The 18,644-nt window shown below is 45.3% G+C and overlaps 2 protein-coding genes across 6 annotated transcripts; one reads left to right on the top strand and one right to left on the bottom strand.

The window, feature by feature from the left end:
- Positions 1–1,343: 1,343 nt before the first annotated feature.
- On the top strand, positions 1,344–7,727 carry pias2 (protein inhibitor of activated STAT, 2). 5 transcript variants are annotated; one of them, XM_047016640.1, is made up of 15 exons: positions 1,344–1,414; positions 2,297–2,380; positions 2,846–3,320; positions 3,406–3,493; positions 3,578–3,628; positions 3,732–3,822; positions 4,210–4,344; positions 4,605–4,710; positions 4,993–5,066; positions 5,200–5,360; positions 5,518–5,651; positions 5,834–6,014; positions 6,148–6,287; positions 6,393–6,430; positions 6,601–7,727. In XM_047016640.1, the coding sequence occupies exons 3-15, from the start codon at positions 2,849–2,851 to the stop codon at positions 6,805–6,807; spliced, it is 1,878 nt and encodes a 625-aa protein (XP_046872596.1). In that variant the 5' UTR covers positions 1,344–1,414; positions 2,297–2,380; positions 2,846–2,848; the 3' UTR covers positions 6,808–7,727. The 5 variants fall into 5 exon arrangements, with proteins under 5 accessions (XP_046872596.1, XP_046872597.1, XP_046872595.1 ...); XM_047016639.1 differs by having other exon boundaries at positions 1,354–1,566; XM_047016641.1 differs by lacking the exon at positions 2,297–2,380 and having other exon boundaries at positions 1,353–1,566.
- On the bottom strand, positions 7,521–15,575 carry eef2l2 (eukaryotic translation elongation factor 2, like 2). The gene is made up of 15 exons (XM_047016638.1): positions 15,077–15,575; positions 13,571–13,785; positions 12,853–13,034; positions 11,948–12,159; positions 11,519–11,703; positions 11,176–11,281; positions 10,872–10,985; positions 10,539–10,677; positions 10,126–10,321; positions 9,683–9,941; positions 9,409–9,516; positions 8,928–9,281; positions 8,468–8,650; positions 8,167–8,299; positions 7,521–7,925 (listed from the first exon to the last, which is right to left on the bottom strand). Exons 1-15 carry the CDS (start codon positions 15,077–15,079, stop codon positions 7,732–7,734), a joined length of 2,583 nt encoding a protein of 860 aa, XP_046872594.1. The 5' UTR covers positions 15,080–15,575; the 3' UTR covers positions 7,521–7,731.
- Between the last annotated feature and the right edge of the window lie 3,069 nt (positions 15,576–18,644).

The following is an 18,644-nucleotide window of genomic DNA, read 5'->3' as shown; positions in this document are numbered from 1 at the left end:
TTTTGCATTGAGTCCGCTTGTCAGGGCTATTTTTGGGGGTGAACGCGAACTGCATTTCAACTTTAATACACAGTCACCTGATAGTTTGGAAGTTGGTTTATGAAAACATTCGCATGCGCATGAATGTTGCCGCCTTTTCTATCGTCATCGCCAGGTGAGACTGGAGGATGCTGATTGGGTTAGCAGTTCCACATCCGATAGGCTAGCTAGCTAGCGACAAATACATTGGCTTATAAATAATGTCTACGGAGGTGGTCTATTTATTTTTCGAACGATCACATATTTGTGACGCTACTCATAACAGGTTAAAAAATGACCGCCACAAATGTATAAACTTTTTTTATTTTTACTGTTTAACATGGCAAAAAATGGCTTTTTTTCCTCTGGCTTTGCCCCTGCCTACAGCCACAAATATAATCACATTCCGTGGGAAACACTGGACAGACATTCTTGGCATTTTAGTAAGAGGATGATGATGATGTATGCTATTAGGTTGCACTTGGCAGCCTACCTGGATCTATGACTGCCCTGTAAAATACTTCCCTCTTGTGGTGATATGAAAGTACTTGGACTTTGATTTGTAAAATAATACTTGACCAATAAATATGCCTACTGTAATAACAACATCTCAACAATTGGGTTGATTGTTAGTTAATGGAATGGAGTTTTTAAGATTGCTGTTTGGTTTTAAATGTCCATGACTAATTTTAAATACATGTCATCTGCCTTCTTTCATGAACCTGTCTTTCATTTCCTGTAGGCCTATATACACCTTTGGAGTAATTTATTTTTGAGAGAGAACTGCCACTTTGCTAGCGTTTTAAGCGAATGACAATTATAACGACTAGGTCTCTATGGGTTTTCCCCAACATTTAACGTAAACTAGATAAACTACAACACCTTTCTTCACCTTATGTCTATCTTCGAATCTAAAACACAAACAATCAAAATATATATAATAAGCATGGTATGTACAATATTCTACATAGTTTTTGCATGATTACAGAATATTCCTTGAAATGCCAATAAGAGTTTGGGGTACAGTTCTTTAAAGTGAAGTTTGTTTAAATACGAGGTCAACCGGAAATATATCTGGTGGTGGGAATCCGCAGGTCCACTTGTTTTGATAGGACTGGTTTATGGTGTCTCATGTTGGTCAGCCAAACGGATAAGGAGTTAAGGGAAGAAGTATAACCTAGAGCCATAACTTTATGTATTTTTATTGCAAATATTGTCAAATTACAAGAGTACACATTTAGGAAGATAAATCAGTAGGGAAACCACATGCTTGTCATGTCCATGTTTTCACCGGATTGAATCCGGATAAGCCGCCAATGCTGCCCCTGTAACTGAAACGAATTAACAAATAACCAGGATACTATAGGGGAAAATGGCGGATTTTGAAGAGCTCCGGGTAGGCTAAAAAACAAAGACAGGGAGATAGCAATATGGCTTCTATGCCTTTGTCGCCGTGCATTTAATAACTGTAGTGATGATTAATGGTTGAAGCACTACAGTCACATACATGTGTTGTATCTGGACTAGCGTAAATACCTTGCATGTCCTGTAAGTATTAACTAGACCATCAGCTAACGTGAGATAGCTAGCCATTGCAAACAACTTGATAGCTAACTAGCTAGGCTAGCTAGTTTTTACATTAGTTTTTGCAATCATGACAGTTGCGATGAAACAATTAGGCTATATTTAGCTAAATAAATTTGCTCGATAGTTAACCTGCACTAGCAGTAAATATAATAACTTCAACAAGTTTATTACCATGTAGCTGGTTAGTACCCTAGTCCTACACTACCAGTTAGTACAGTTACACAGCTGCAAGGCTAGCTACGATTGTTGTTGTTTGTCCATGCGACTAGGACTACCTGACGTTATCTAGTTAGGAAACTACTTTAGGTACGTTTCAGTAAGTGGAGTTAGTTGTGGGGTTTTGTAAGTTGATAGCTATCTACAGTACCTAGAAACTTAGTTGTGGGGTATTTTAAGTTGATAGCTATCTACAGTTCCTAGGAAACTTCCTAAGCGTAGCACTTGAGATATTTGTCTTAGTCCTTGGCTAATGGAACTCGTTAGTAGTAGCTAACTATACAGTTTATCCCTGCCACATCCACTGTACCATACTTTTCAATTGCTTCCTAAGCATTTATTTGTTTAGTTTTTTTCCTTTCTGAAGTCTAGTTTCAGCCCTCACTGCTCACCATTCTTTCTTTGTTTCCTGCTACGGCATTTCATGTATTATCTAATTAGTTTTGGATTGTGTTTATTTTTTTTACCATTTTAGATGCCTAGCGGTCACATTTGTTAAGGATATGTATGAACAGGATATACACATATGAACAATGCAGCATGGACCGTAGAGTGAAGGGTCAGTTGGGGTTTTCTTCTCTTGTGGGACTGTGTTTGATTGGGAGGATGATGATCACACGGGAAATATAAAAGCCAATTTGAATAATTAGTGTATCCGTTTCTTCTCATGTTTTAACGCCAATGTTACATTGTAAAGATAAAACGTTAGTTTTTATTTCATGTTAGATGTGCTTGAGAGTTTCTAAGTTCTCCCAGGGTTTATAATAGTTCCAACTTTAGTTATTGGCACTTAACTCTTAGTAACATGTTGCCTAGGTCTAGTTTTAATATTACCTGATCTAAATTTACTAACGTGAAACATGGCTCGATGCTGGCTTTATCGTGTGTTTAAGTGGTACAGTTGCAATACAGTAGGTTTGTGAACATAAACAATATGCTACCAACTTTTAAAGCCTACATATTTTTACTGAACAGTACACAGTGGCTTCATGTCTTGTGTACTTTGTCTCTCCTTGTTTTCCAGAGCATGATATCAAGTTTCCGAGTGTCAGAACTACAAGTGTTATTGGGCTTTGCTGGACGAAACAGAAGTGGTCGCAAGCATGAACTCCTTTTGAGGACTTTGCATCTGCTGAAAAACGGCTGCAGTCGAGCCGTGCAGGTCAAAATCAAAGATCTTTATCGACAACGCTTTCCCAAAACGATAGACGCGAGTCTGCCGGATTTGGCCAGTATCAAAACCACCTTCTTTTCTACGGAAGGGAGTGTTTGTGTTGTGAACTCTGACCTATCACTCAGTCTGAGCCATTCGAGTGACTCTGAGTTGTCAAGCAGAGATTGGGTTGTGGAGTCCGGGACCGAGCCCAGGATGACCCTGCAGCAGCAGCAGCAGCAGCAGCAGCAGGCCCCCCTCATCCCTCCCGTCCACCCTGACGTGCTGATGAAGTCTCTGCCCTTCTACGATGTGCTGGACGTCCTCATCAAGCCTTCTAGCCTCGGTTAGAACCTCATTTTAGAAGTGTTCTTCTTTTAGAAGTGTCTCTCTTCTAAAGTCATCCTGATAAAGGGCATGTTTGTTTTTAGGAGCCAGCACTGTTCAAAGATACCACCAAGAGAAGACCTTCATCTTCGCCCTGACCCCCCAGCAAGTCAGGGAAGTTTGCATTTCAAGGTACTTACTGTGTTCTCAACACACTACACTGTCACATTCTCACGTTGTCTGGGTTTGAAGTCTTATGGTACATTGTGTTTGAAGGGACTTCCTACCTGGTGGACGAAGGGACTACATGGTTCAAATTCAACTGAGGTGAGAATGTTCACTGAATGTATTCAAACTTGTGTACATTTTACAACTATATATTTTTTCTAAAATTTTCATTTTTGAATTGTGTTTTTTTCTGTCCATGTAGGTTTTGCCTGTCAGAGACAAGTTGTTTGCAGGAGGATAACTATCCCAACAGTCTCTGCATCAAAGTCAACGGGAAGCTGTTTCCCTTGCCTGTATGCACAGTTGGTATTCTCTTTATTCAGCAGACATGATTAACTAGTGGCTGGTTTTGATGGTTTAACAGGCGCTTGCCGTAGTCTCATGATTTCACAGTCACACCTATATAATCTTCGCAAACCGACAATTTTCCCAATATCCCACTTCCATGCTCAATAGACTGTTCAGACACATGGACAGAGGCTGGCGACATAACTTTAAACAACACCTGGTTTGACCAGGGTTCATGACTTATCAGGTTGGGTCCTGATAAGCTTTCTGTTTGATCGATGGCTGCTGTCCTGTCACGCGTCGTGTTCCTCCACCAGGACAAAAAAGGGTGGGACTGGATGGGACTGTTGTCAACTTCAGGGCTACAATGTCATTTTCTTTCCCCTCTCCAGGGTTACGCACCCCCACCAAAAAATGGAGTTGAACAGAAGAGACCTGGAAGACCTCTAAACATCACCTCATTGGTCAGACTGTCCTCGGCGGTACCCAATCAGATAACAGTCACATGGGCTCCTGAAATTGGAAAGGTACGTTTGTTAGCAGCCAAGCATCCACAAAGTACCACTTTTAGGAGTGTCATTGTAAACGAGTATATTTTGGCTGAATCACATGAAGTGCTTTATTTATAAATAGACAGAGAGAGAGCTGGAAGATATTTCAGAAAAATCACATTTAATTTGTGGAGCCCTTTTTACAAGCAATGCCACAGAAGGCTTCCCAGAAGCCCGCAGTTCAGCAGCTCCCCCTAACCCTCAGCGGAGGTGTGACATCATGTCTGTTCTCCCAGACCTACTCCATGTCGGTGTACCTGGTCCGTCAGCTCACCTCCCCCCTGCTGCTGCAGAGACTACGCATGAAGGGCATCAGGAACCCCGACCACTCCAGAGCCCTCAGTAAGAAGTGACCTCACCCAGAACCAGCCCCACAGCCCGCTGCAGCACCACACACACACACACGTCTACGCTCTAGAGTAGCTCTGAGAGCTTGGCCTCTGGGGAAACTTCCAAAACAGAAATTGTGTCTCACAAACGTGAATGGGATCCACCATGATCCATGAGCCAGTAGAGGGCAGTGTTCTCCCTGCTCCTGTGCTTGAGCGGCCATAACTGTAGTTCTTCCTGGGTTCTTAACACTTCACTCTAATCTGTAGCCTTCTTTCTGCGTCTGTATTACAGTAAAGGAGAAGCTGACCGCAGACCCTGACAGCGAGATTGCTACAACCAGCCTGAGAGTGTCTCTCATGTGTCCTGTAAGTCAGACCTGTGTTAATAACAACGTCAGGATTACACCATGAGATTATTGATGCATCTGCAGTGAGTAGTTTATTGATGCATCTCTCTCTTCCTCTCTGTGTCTCTCGGTGTCTCTCTCCCTCCTCCCAGCTGGGTAAGATGCGTCTGACGGTGCCGTGCAGGGCGGTCACCTGCTCCCACCTGCAGTGTTTCGATGCGGCACTCTACCTGCAGATGAACGAGAAGAAGCCCACCTGGATCTGCCCCGTGTGCGACAAGAAGGCGGCCTACGAGAGCCTCATCATCGACGGGTGAGATCCTCCCCACAGCGGCTTGGATTCAAGCCCGGTGTAGTTCAGTCTAGTTTGGAAAACACCCCTAAAAGTCCCTCAAGGATTTAGCGATTGCCTGATTTGTCTGAGACGTGTTCATATAAAGTTGTGTGTTGGGTTTCTTAATGCTCACCAGGTTGTTCATGGAGATCCTGAACGACTGCTCTGACGTGGACGAGATCAAGTTCCAGGAGGATGGAACCTGGTGTCCCATGAGGCCGAAGAAGGAGGCGGTGAAGCTGTCCTCCCAGTGCATCCCCAAGATGGAGAGTGAGTACTGACAAGTCTGAATGTGTGAAGTCTGAACGTGTATTATCCTGTGAAGTCTGAACGTGTATTATCCTGCGAAGGGGGTTGTGGCAGCTTCAGTGCCTCTCATGTCTGTGTGTGAGCAGCTTCTCTGTGTATGGGTGTGTATGTGGCTCTAAGTCAGTGCCCCCCCTCCCCCCCAGCCACCCCGGTGCGTCAGTGTGCCGTGGTCCCCCACAGCGAGCCCCCCTCCTCCAGGAAGGCAGACGTGATCGATCTGACGCTGGACAGCTCGTCAGAGGAGGACGAGGATGACGAGGAGGACCCGCCGCTGAAGAAGCGCTGTCTGTACCTGTCCAAGAACGAGGAGGTGCACGGCAAGGGGTAGGAAACACTCACACACACACACGCACACACACACACACACACACAGGAACACCACTGACTTGTCCTGTTAAAACACCATCTTTACTTTAGAAGCTTTGTGTGTGTGTGTGTGTGTGTTCCCACCTGCCAGGGTGTTGACGTACCAGCCAGCGTCAGTGCGCATGCCCACCGTGCAGACTCTGGACGCACCCTACCTGGCCTCCTCGCTGGCGGACTACGCTGTCCCCTTCCACCACTCCTCCCTCTCCACCATCCCCACAGACATGCAGAGTATGCAGCCTCACAGGCTCCATATACTCTTTACAATATCATCATTATATAACCTTTACCATAGCAATGTAATTAAGTTTCTTAACAAACGTTTTGTATTTTTAGATCTCGATTTGTTTTCCTTAATCCAAGGAGACACACAGGTAACTATTTTTCCTTGATTGTTTCTTCAGCAACAGCTATTGGTTTTAGTCCTAGTTATTATTATGAAACAGAAAATGACCATTCAGAATGGTATACCTAGAAATCACAGGTAAAAACGATCCCATGTTGCCAAATCCGTACAATAACCCCCTTTTTGTTGTTCTTTCAGCATTACCGAGCCCCCATGTTCCTGGACAACCTGTCCAGCAGCCTGCAGAGCGCAGCCTCGGCCAGCACCAGCCTGGTGTCGTCCTCCAGCCTCCACTACGACGGCCTCCACTCCGCCCCGGCCCACGAGACGGCCGTCATCACCAGCGGGGGCCTGGGGGGCGGAGTGGGCCCCAGCAGCATATCAGACATCATCTCTCTCGACTGACCTCATCCCTCATCCCTCCCTCCTCCTCCAGCGCTGGCCACACCCCCTTCTGAGAAGCAGCTCCTGTAGGCCTCAGGCCAGGTCACGCTGCCCCAACAAACACCAACAAACACCAGCAGCTGTTGGGGTGTGTTGGTTTGGTGTGATGTGCCTGTTGGTGTTTGTTGGGGCAGCGAGAAAATGACAGTTATGTTTTCAAACATTCTAAACCCAGCAGCTAACAGCAGAATGTTTGGTGATTGTTGGACGATGGACAGGAAGCTGGAAGCGGGTGAACAGGAAGAAAGCAGCCTTGGTGCTAGGCTTGGACACTGCATCCTCACTCCTGACTTTGTGCCCAGACGAGCCGCTGCACACCCAGACTGCAGACGGGGCTGGGCTTGTGTTTCTACTGTACCCATCTCCATTCTATTGTCTGTTCCACATCGCTCTTGTATTGGGTCATTTATCAATGAAAATCCACAGGAATGAGTACAAGCTACAATTACAACAACAAAAACACCATTGTGATTTCCGAATTGGCAGAGCAGCATTTTTGTAACGTGATGGAGAAAAACAAAATGAAATCTTATACTGTAATTTTTTTTACTTAGTTAAGTGGCATTGTTTTAGCAGATAAATAGAGCACCCAACTTGTTTTTAATGTGAATCTTCATCTGTATAAGGGATCATCCTTGATGCCATTACCATTGTAAGCAAACCAACACAAAATATGGTGCTTATTTTTTATTGGATGTTATTCAACAGATGTCAAGGATTTAATTCACCCTCTCCTATATTTAGTGTAAACCTTTCCCCATGTTTTAATTTTTTGTTTTGTTTTTGTACGTTGCGCAGTTGTATTGTCATTATTTTTGTTTTTAATTGTTTTGACATTTAAGTGCTATAATGACCAATTTCTCTGGAGCAGGTCAAACAAGCCCATTATAGTTTGTCCAGGAAGTTGTCGAGTGCAGGAATGCCCTCTTTGAGGCCTTTGCGTTTGCGGGTCTCTGCCACCACCTGGCATGGCCGACTGTTCTCTTCAAAGGGGTCTCCAGGCAGGATCTGCCAGTGGTTGAACACGCACTGAGGGAAGGCCTGTCCACCTGTGTTGGACCGCAGGTCAGCTGTGAAGCCTGTTGGGGCGGGGGAAGAAAAACAATTATTTATACGTGTAATTCTCTGAAGGTATGTTTCCCTGGCAGATTGAGGAATGTTGAGCTACTTCAGCCCTCACACACAGGAAACCAGAAATACATTTTGTGTTAGTATTTCATGCTCCTAGTCTGAACGGCTGAACTGGCATCCCATTGTTAATAAAATGACAGAAAATAAATACCAGAATATAAAGAGACAACTTGGTGATAATGTTCTTACCGAATGATTCATTGACAGGAAGATACGCCTTTACAATAAATATAGGTGTTCCAGCCACTTGGCACTCCTCAAACACATGGCCTCTCTTCCTGTTCAACACTCCATAGATTCCTCCAACCACCTGCTCAGGACACTGAAGGGAAACAAGAGAAAAACCAAAGCGTTCAAGTTGACCATGAAGTGGTTTCAAATCCTTTTCTGTAGCAGCTTTGCCTTTAAGCTTCTGCTACACCGTCTTCCACCTGGCCAACTCGTCTTCCACAGAGAAGTGACTGACTGGTCAGGGCCCTGGTGGCCTCACCTGGATCTCCACCAGGTAGATGGGCTCCATGAGGCGTGGCTGGGCAGTGAGCACGGAGGCGTAGAGGACGCGGCGAGCCGTAGGGATGATCTGTCCACCGCCACGGTGGATGGCGTCTGCGTGAAGGGTGACGTCCTGGATGTCGAAACGAACGGCCCTCATGTTCTCCTCACACAGGGCTCCCTGGTTCAAGGCAAAGTCTTTATCTGACAGGTACACAGCAGGACCGAGTCATCTGGACAATTACATGATTGAGACCAGGAACCAGGAGCGATTTATAACAGAGCTGTCTAAGATAAATCATCTCTCTTCCTTCCCTCACCCCCACTCACCCTAGTCTCCCCCCCTCTGTCCTCACCCTCACCCCCCTCTGTCCCCACCCTCACCCCCCTCTGTCCCCACCCTCACCCTCCTCTGTCCCCACCCTCACCCCCCTCTGTCCTCACCCCCCTCTCCTCACCTCCTTGGTGGCCCACTGAAACCCTGCCACCACACTGTCCTTGATCTCGTTCAGGTACTGCACTCCCTTGGTGACGTCCACCAGGAGGTTGGGTCCCGTCCCGTCCGGGCCAAAGCACCAGATCTTGCGGGCCTCGGTCACCTCCCACTCGTACTTCTCGGAGATGTAGCGAGCCCTCAGCTTGAGCTCCTGCCTGGCCGACACTTCGCCCTTGTCCACGTCCTCCGCCAGGCCGTCCGACAGCGGGCGAGCCTTCATGTACAGCCTGTTGTGCTTGTTGGGGGACTTGGACAGACACATCTGGTCTGAGTCCTCTTGGACGGTCTCACGGTACGACACCACCGGATCTGATTTCTGGAGGGATCACACGGGGTGGAGGAGAGGATTGTGTTACAGTAGCCGTGCTGTTGAAATACATGTCTTTGACTATGAGAAAAAGGTACCAGGTATGAAAAGGCGTGGTTGCTGTGTTGCCGGTCACCTTTAAGGGGATGCCAGCGTGGTCTTCCTCCAGGTCCTTGAGGCAGATCTCCAGGTGAAGCTCTCCTGCTCCTGCCACGATGTGTTCTCCTGACTCCTCAATAATGCACTGCACACAACACAACACAGCACAGTCAGCACAGCTAGACTGCACAACACAGTAGTCAGGAGAGCTTCCCTGGTATCACATTAGACTGCAGATCAAGAGGTTTCTGGTTTGAAAACCCCCATACATAGTCCCGTGAATCCCTATGTGTTCTGCCTCTTGTGTTTACCTGCACCATGGGGTCGGACTTGGCCAGGCGCTTCAGGCCCTCCACCAGCTTGGGCAGGTCGGCCGGATTCTTGGCCTCCACCGCTACCCTGACCACGGGGCTTACGCTGAACTTCATCACCCTCATGTTGTGGGCATGCTCGAAGGTGCTGATGGTTCCGGTCTTAACCAGGAACTGGTCCACGCCCACCAGACCCACGATGTTGCCACAGGGGACATCCTCAATGGGCTCCACATAGCGGCCCATCATCAGGATGGTCCTGGGGGAGGGGGAGAGGTGGAGGGGTAAGGCGGAGTGTTTGTAGGGAAGAGAGGTGGGAGAATCTTTCTTACATTTGAAAAAAGTAGTAATCTTTTTTTTAAAGCTTTTCAAGTTGATGCTTTTTTTTTTTTACAGATTGTTTTAAATCCCAAAAGCACACATGGTTAGTGCTCTCCACAGACCTCTGGATGGGCTTGATATACAGGTCCTCCTTCTTCCCAGGGGTGTAGTTTGGACCCATGATGCGCACCTTCTGCCCCGTGGAAACAACGCCAGAGAAGACACGGCCGAAGGCATAGAAGCGGCCCTTGTCCGTGGTGGGAACCATCTTGGAGATGTACATCATCAGTGGTGCTTTAGGGTCACAGTTCTTGACACCTGCCAAACACAGAACTGACTTCAGGACTGTCTTTTGGAAAGTGTAGCTTCAACAACTCAACACATATTTTGACCTCCTCACATTTTTCAGTTTGAGGTCCAACACTTTAGTGTGAGGAATTGGATCATTTGTATTGTTCAGTAATTGTGCGCTTAAAATCCACTTCCATGTTAGCGTCTCGTGGTCCTAATCAAGGGTTGTGTCATGTGTACTGACCCATCGCTGCCTCGTCATCCATGGGGCCCTCGTACAGGAGCTCACAGCGGTACCTCTGGGCGGTGACGGGCGATGGCAGGTGGATGGTGATCATCTGGAGCAGGGCCTCGCCAGCAGGTAGCCAGCGCCGCATCACTGCCTGCGGGGACACAGACAGTTCTTAGATTGTTCTATTGTTCTTAGTTCACTTCAGTTTTTCAAAGTGTATTCAAATATAAACATGCTTATTTTTACTTTAGGTTAGTAGGTTACATATGATGTGCTGTTTACTGGATAAAAGTCTCAAGTCAGATTTTGTCAGGGGAGACAGACGTTAAGAACGTCCATATTGACCTTCAGGAGAGGTTTGCCTTCCTTCTCTTTGTCATCTGCGTCGAGCTTCACATCCAGCTTCTCGATCAGTTTCTGTGTCTCTTCTTTTTTGAAGTTCATGATGACGTCAAAAACCTGAAACAAAAGGTTTTGAGATGTTATTTTGTTGCTGTGCTGTAATACTGTGATGAATGATTCAACGATTGAGGTTCAAACAGCAGGGTCCCTATTGAACGAAATAAAAACTACTGCTGTTCTAAAATATTTTTACAGATGTATTTACTGTAAAACTGTTAATACTCATTCCAATCTTTCATAAGCAAACCTTGAAGATGGGATCCAGGACAAGTTGGCAGAAGGTGCGAGGTAGCTTCTTGCCTTCTGCATTTGTGGCCGTTTTGCTGAATTTTCCAACGGCTGGATCAAAGTACCTGGAAAATTTAGTTTTAAGTACTTAACTGCTTAAAGTCTTACTGGTAGGCGTGGTAGAAAACTAGTTCTTATTTGAAACTCATTCACAATTGAAGCCTGAATGTCCACTTAAAGTGTATATTAATTAATGGTGTAGATGAAATAGGCCCAAGGATGTTAATATGTAGCTATGGAGCCCAGTGACGACTGTATTCGGAATCAGTCCAGTCCAGTCTGAATGTTTGAGTCACACTCACTTGTCTCCCCACAGCTTCTTCATCATGTCCTCCACCTTCTTGCAGTGCTCCGGTGGTGGGATCTCAGCCTTCTTGTCGCCCTTGGCTGCAAACTTGGCCACGTACATCTCAGCAAACTGCTTGAGGGTGAAGGCCCAACCATGTAGCCCAGAGCCAAACCCAACTGTCCCGATCACCGGGTCAATCTACCGCCCAACCGCCACAAGAGAAGAAGATAAATATTAGATTATAAAACGAAATCAACGTTAATGTTATACAGGTTAAATTACCAAATGTTCTTAGCATTATTTGACTGAGCTTGACTACTCTATCTCGCTTGGGTGCCTGACAGTGTTAAATGCTTCTGCCTTAAGATCAACCGTGCTTCGTTAGCTGTGCTTTGACTATCTGCGACAGGGACCTTCAGTCCCAACCTCCAGGGTGCCGCACCAGGATGTTCCCCATGGGTCCGTTCTCCGTCTCTCCGTAGGTGCAGATGATGACGTTGACGTTCTCCACGATGCGCTGGAACGTCTGGAACAGCTCGTCGGGCTGCAGCTGCAGCTCCAGCAGGGCGCGGTCCATCTTGTTCATCATCAGGACGGGCTTGATGCGCTCGGCGATGGCCTGGCGGAGCACAGTCTCTGTCTGGACGCACACGCCTGCACAGGAAGCTTGTTTCAGTGTTCGCAGGATGCTGTGGTGTGATGTGAGCAGTACACAACATGTTGTCCCCAAATGTTTCACTAGTGGGGCATATCATATATGAAGGCTTACGTAAAATAGAAATAATAATAAATACAGATGTCTAATCTGACATGCATGCATTTATCCTAGAATTAGTCTAGTAACAGTATAAACCACAAACACACAAAACACAGATGGGTAATACTAAGCATGCACATATAATTGCCAAACTTTTTGGTTGCACATGTAGACTATAGGGCTTGGACCATATAGGTAAAGGTGTACCTGTGCCAGAAAAATCACCTGTATCACTCAGACTGCCAGGTGCATGCAGTGATGATATGCTTTGTGCTCAAGCAACTTTCTCTAGTCGCTAACCAGAAAAGAAAATTTGACTTGTTCTAGGAAAACGATTAGGTTAACAGTATCTAGGGTATATGTCCCTTGTTTAAGACTTTGTTGTTGCAGCTGGTAGCATGTTTCAGTAACTTATCCATATCAAACTGTCATTTCAGACCTGTAATTGTAAAAGGTTCGACCATTTCCAAAAGATGGACTGTAACATGTTTCGTTAAGCCAAGATCAGTTCAAATCTTGTGAAGCCTTGTGAAGCCAAGCACTAGCAGCAGGACAACACTGTGAGGCCTGAGGCCAGAGGCTCATCCTACCTGAGACACAGTCTACCACTACAAGCGCTCCGTCTGTCACCCTCAGAGCTGCAGTCACCTCGGAGGAGAAGTCCACGTGGCCCGGGGAGTCAATCAGATTGATGAGGAAGCCCAGACCGTCCTTGCTCTGCTTGATGAAGGACAAGTCGCTCTCCTTAAGCTCGTAGTACAGAGAGATGGCTCTGTGGGAAGGGCAACATGTTACAGCTTCACCACAGGACGAGGACAAATTACAATAATTTCTACTTTATTACTTAACGCCACTGGACATGAAGAGAAAGGGTGACCCCCTGTGCGGCCTGTAAGAGCACTGTGATGGTGTATGCACCAGCAGGAAGAGCACTGTGATGGTGTATGCACCAGCAGGAAGAGCACTGTGATGGTGTATGCACCAGCAGGAAGAGCACTGTGATGGTGTATGCACCAGCAGGAAGAGCACTGTGATGGTGTATGCACCAGCAGGAAGAGCACTGTGATGGTGTATGCACCAGCAGGAAGAGCACTGTGATGGTGTATTCACCAGCAGGAAGAGCACTGTGATGGTGTATGCACCAGCAGGAAAATGATATCTCATGTCAAATAAAATCAAGCTATTCATGTATATGAGAAAACAACATGAAATAGTAATATCAATACATTAAGTCTGCATAAAGATGACTGTGTTTAACCGATGGCATCCACTTGTGCAGCTTCACGATGCCAGTGTGGGAACACCTACGTTGATTTGATGGTAATGCAGCGTTCCTGCTCGTCCTTCCTGGTGTCTGTGAAGCGGGTCTCCCCTGCACGGCCCGAAGCAATGATCCCAGCCTTGGACACCAGCGAGTCTGTCAGGGTGGACTTCCCGTGGTCCACGTGGGCGATCACTGACATGTTCCTGATGTTGGCCTTTTTGTCCATGATCTCACGGATCTGATCTACTGTAAAGTTCACCTGAGGATGAAGGTCAGGATGGCTTTGATTATGAGAGATGTTACAGTGACAAATACAGGCAAGCAGGGGCAGATCTAGACATGTTCACCTGGGGGGGGGGGGGGGCAGGGGGGGGGGCAGGGGGGGGGGGGGGTACAGGTGCTAGTTGTATGCCACCATAAATTATTCTAACTTTGTAGTTTAAATTATGCCAATAATATTAATATTATTGGATGAAATGTACTATAATGTAAACAGTTAGCATGGGAGGGGCAAGTCTTTCTCGTTGGGGGGTCAGCTGCCACCCTTGCCCCCCCCTTGGATCTGCCCTAGCAGGCATCCCCTCTCCAAGGGGGCATGATAGGATGATCAATAGGAGGATGCATCAGGGGAAGTTGTACAGAGAGCCACTATTTATACAGATACATACACTTCACATTACATTTAAACCAGTCTTTTTCACATCTTAAAACCAGTCTGTTTCACATCTTAAAACCACAATGTATTTGTGTTTCTTGGATGAGTAATGACAGAGCAACTATTTCTAAAACTTTTCTGAAGTGTTTCTATATTGGACAGAACAAAGTGTTAGATGTAGACGGATGATCTTAAAGCGATCAAGATGTGTGCATACTCGCTAACTTTTTATAACTTGAGATAGTGAGAAATGCTTTAGATCTAGTCGCCTGGCCTTTGCCGCAGTGTGCCTATGACGCACCAAGTGGAAGCACCAAGCTAAATATGCCAAGACCGGGGCACGAACACCTGCTCATATTGTTGCAGGTGTATAATGTTGTTTACCGAGACAACACCGTCTCGTGTTTCTACGATACGATGTCTACAACGATAAGCTACTGTAGAAGCGCTTGCACAATATCTGAACATGTAACTTTAATACGGCCATCTCCGGGAACAGTGGGCGTGCACATGCTATTTATAACGGGGTAACGGTATTCCAAAATCCATACCCCAGAACTTGCACGCACCGAAATGACGGTCGTCGTATCCAGATAAATAGTTTTAAATGTTTATCGATTGCAACGTAATGCTAATTGAATTTTAAAATACAAGTGTATAAGTTATGTTACCAAAGTAAGCTACTGTGTTTTTAGGATATAGGCCTACTGTTAATAAACCCCAAAAAGCGTACTCCTTTGGGCCCTGTAGCCTATATCAAGTAGCTATGTTGATGGAAACGATGTGCTTGAGCTCACCACTTTATCATAATCGTAATATCTATATTTCGGCTTGCTGTCGTTCAGCAGGTCCGAAATATTCTCTTCGAATAAATTATAACGTAAAATATACATACCATGATTGCTGTCAGATGTCGACACCAGACTAGCTGTACCGGCACCTCACAGTCGGAGGTGGAAAAGAGCGAAGATGACGCGCAGTCTTCTTTAAGTGCAGGAGGGACACAGTTGAGGTCAGGTGGGGGATGTCATATGGACCGAACTGACCTAAATAGACCTACCTGATCATTAGAGAGAAATGAACCAGACGTGCGTCAAAGTGCGTGTCGAGGCTTCAGCTCACTATTGCTATCCACCAGAGACACAGCGCGCGCCAGTATAAATGATTTAACATAATTTTTTATGATCTATGATATTAGACTTAGGCCCCGTTTACACGGAGGAAAAACGCACATGTATTCATGCGGTTAGGCCTTTCATTTACATGAAAATTGAGGTTTTATCACGGAAAACGATCATTTCAACAAACAAAAAAACTCTGGCCTAAGTGGAGATTTCTGAAAACTCCGTTTTTGTGTTTGCGTGTGCACTAGGACTAGGTCAAACGGAGTTTTAGCAGAGAATGTCTGCTTTTAGGTTCTCAAACGTCACACTATGCGACTAAAAATGCTTCACGTCATGTGAGCGTCCTGTTTATAGCTAGTTTGCTTACTGATTACGTGCGGGTTCATATAAACAGATTTTTTTTTTTTAACAATCTTGTGTGTACGATGTTATTTTTGAAAACGGAGGGGCACAAATATTCGTTTCTGTAAATACCCGGCTATGTGTAAATGTGGCCTTAGGCTAGACCTAGGTTGACTGGTTATAGTGCAGAAAGTTCATAGGCCTGACTACAGAGAAACGTGTTTAGTTTAGGTAAACCCCGAAACATGGCATTTTTTGCAACTCTGGCAGGCTTTATAAGTTTAAACCTAGAAATTCTGATTCTAGATGTTGCGCACATCTCTTTATTACCATGACTGTGGCAGTGTGTGTCCAGCAGAGAGCGCTGTTCTGTTATTGATTTTCTACAGTCATTCGGAACCAAGTTCTGGATGTTTTTTGTTGATTTTGGTTATGTTCTCTACATCGTGTTTAACAGGTAGACTGTTGGCTTTAATGAATGCCAAAATTATGATTCCAAACATATTCCAAACACCACTTTTCACTACTGATGTCACTAAGACCACTGATGTCACTAAGATTACTGACAGTCTTTAAGGTAGCAAAGTTCCATCAAACCACCATGCTGTTCCTCACAACATCAGACAGGTATGGGTACTTAGGGCAATTGGTTCTCCAAACAAATGTTAGTTTATGGGAAAATCGTGCCATAGTTGGAGACATTTTATCTCAGGGTTCAAACCTGCCTAACGTTGCTTTTGAGAAAAGCATGTTCTAAATGAACACACATCCCTCCCCCCTACCCCCCCCCCCCCCCCCGTCTGACGGCTCAGTCCCGACCGTGGTCTGAGGCTGGTTTGCTGCTTCAGACTGTGGCACATGTGCTGACCATGGGGAAACGTGGACGAAGGTGAGTTCTGAGAATCCATAGAGGGCAGCACCATATGGCTTTGACCAACTCCAGAGTTGTTGCGTTTGGCTAGGGCAAGCTCTCCCTGGGTGGGTCTGGCTGCACTCCCTGCTGTCGTTCTGTGGGGGATCCCAGATGTTGCTCCACGAGCGGCTGTGGAAACAGGCTCTTCTGGGGGATTTAAAAGTCAGTACTTCTTTTCGCTGTTCACACAGAGTCAGCTGTTTCATAGAAAAAAGTTCAATGGGTTCCCTGGTAACCACTTGAAATGATACTATCCTTAAAGAAATTACTGTGAGTGTATAGTTATATTGGGTCAATAAAGATTGACATTTGCTACTCTAAATTCCACCCATGGAAAGAGTTTTATAGTACATTTGACTGCTGAGGTAAATTATACTTTTTTTAAACACAAGACTTTGTGGTAAATGATCTGTACTGTATGTCCTTGCAAAGTACATCATGGTACAGGTTGATCCAAAAACACAACAATCACTCGCGTGCAGGCTGGGAAAGATGTGAGCTGTCACATTCAAAATGTACATGTGGGATGTGTTGAGTTATTACACACAAGAAATACTAAGTCATTTCTTATTAGTTGATAAAACTCATATAATTTAAATAAATAAATAAATATAGCCTACAGATGGTTTACAGATTATTTTTGTAGCGGCACAAAACTGCATTTGAAAAAGAAAGAATAACTTTCCAGATGTAAAAAAAGAAGACTCCTCCTACTTCGCAAAATGAACTCATCCAGAAAATACGCATCAGTATTTCATTTAAGTTAGTCTTGCAGTAAGTCTTCAGTGAAACCCTGAGCTATTGGTAAGAAAGCGATCTTACGGTGGTGGCCATTTTGATATACCTTTAGATTTTCTCTCCACAAATCTTTTTGTGTGCATTTTTCATAGTAAAATGAAGAGCTAGATTTGTCAGTGTCACACTCTACATCTGGATGGCGCTCTTCCCTCCCGCAGCCGACAGAAAGCTGACACCCGGGTTGTTCAATATTCATGCCACCTCAGGTGAGGTTTGCGTTGCCTCCCTAGTGTTTGACACGGAGCAGGTGGTGAGGTGTCAGGAGACGTGTCGTAAGCGCACTGCTGTTCTATAACGTCCAGATGTTCCAATTTGTGGTTAGCTACCACTTTTTTTTATTAAGAGGTTATCAGATCTGATATCATCTTAATAAAAAAACTATGGTATGAAGGAAGTTTGTGTAGAATAAATCATTTCACACCACATTTCATTCCGGGCGCAAGGAAGGACAATAGTGAAGCCTTTTGCTTTCCATATCGTGCATGACATGAACAAAAAAATGCAGTTCACCGAAAAAACACGCACAGGCTTGTTTTATTGAGCAAAATCATGATTAAATAGGCAAATGACGCACCTTACCCCAAAAAATATTTTATTTAACAGTCACACGATTGATTGACACAGTCCAACTGATGTCATTTACGGCGTCAGCAAAATAGAAACTTCTGTCCAATTTGCCAGTATAATTTATTTTGTGGCAGTAGTTTAGACAGTACCTAATTGTTACTGCTTTTCCTGAACTTTCATGGCACCTTTGTGTGTGGCCTGATAACTTCTCTGATGTGTGTCAAGACCTCCGGCCTCCCTTTTCCGGTGACTCATAAAGGGCATTCAAAGGTTTAGCCTAATCTATTTATGAAGGATTCAGATCAGATGACTCATACATAAGAAAAGGTACTACAGTAGGGGAATGGATGAAGGGGGTTTGGGTATGTGTGTGTAAGTACTAAGGAGTTTGGTAAACAATGTGGAAACACGTTTGCAGCTGTGTGTTCTTCCCAGCGCCACAGTTTTGCATGTATGTGTTTCTCTGTATTTATGGAATGCACGTGTGGGTGAGGACTAGCTGGGTGTGTGTGGGAACATAGGTACACGTGTGAGCATGTTTACTTATTAGTGTGTTAAGCTGCTGTGTGGCGACCAGCCAAGCCCCACACACCCTGAATCCTATAGGTTGATTCCTTGTCAGCGCTCTGCGAACACACCCCTGCCCAGCCAGACTTACAGCAGCATTCTGCTGTCCGGCCCAGGGAGACAGAGACAGCTTTTCACAGTGACTCCAGATA

This window comes from Hypomesus transpacificus, unplaced genomic scaffold, assembly GCF_021917145.1.
Source record: "Hypomesus transpacificus isolate Combined female unplaced genomic scaffold, fHypTra1 scaffold_42, whole genome shotgun sequence".
Lineage (NCBI taxonomy): Eukaryota > Metazoa > Chordata > Actinopteri > Osmeriformes > Osmeridae > Hypomesus > Hypomesus transpacificus.
The sequence above is the reverse complement of the archived record's forward strand: the minus strand, read 5'-3'. Positions and strand labels throughout refer to the sequence as shown.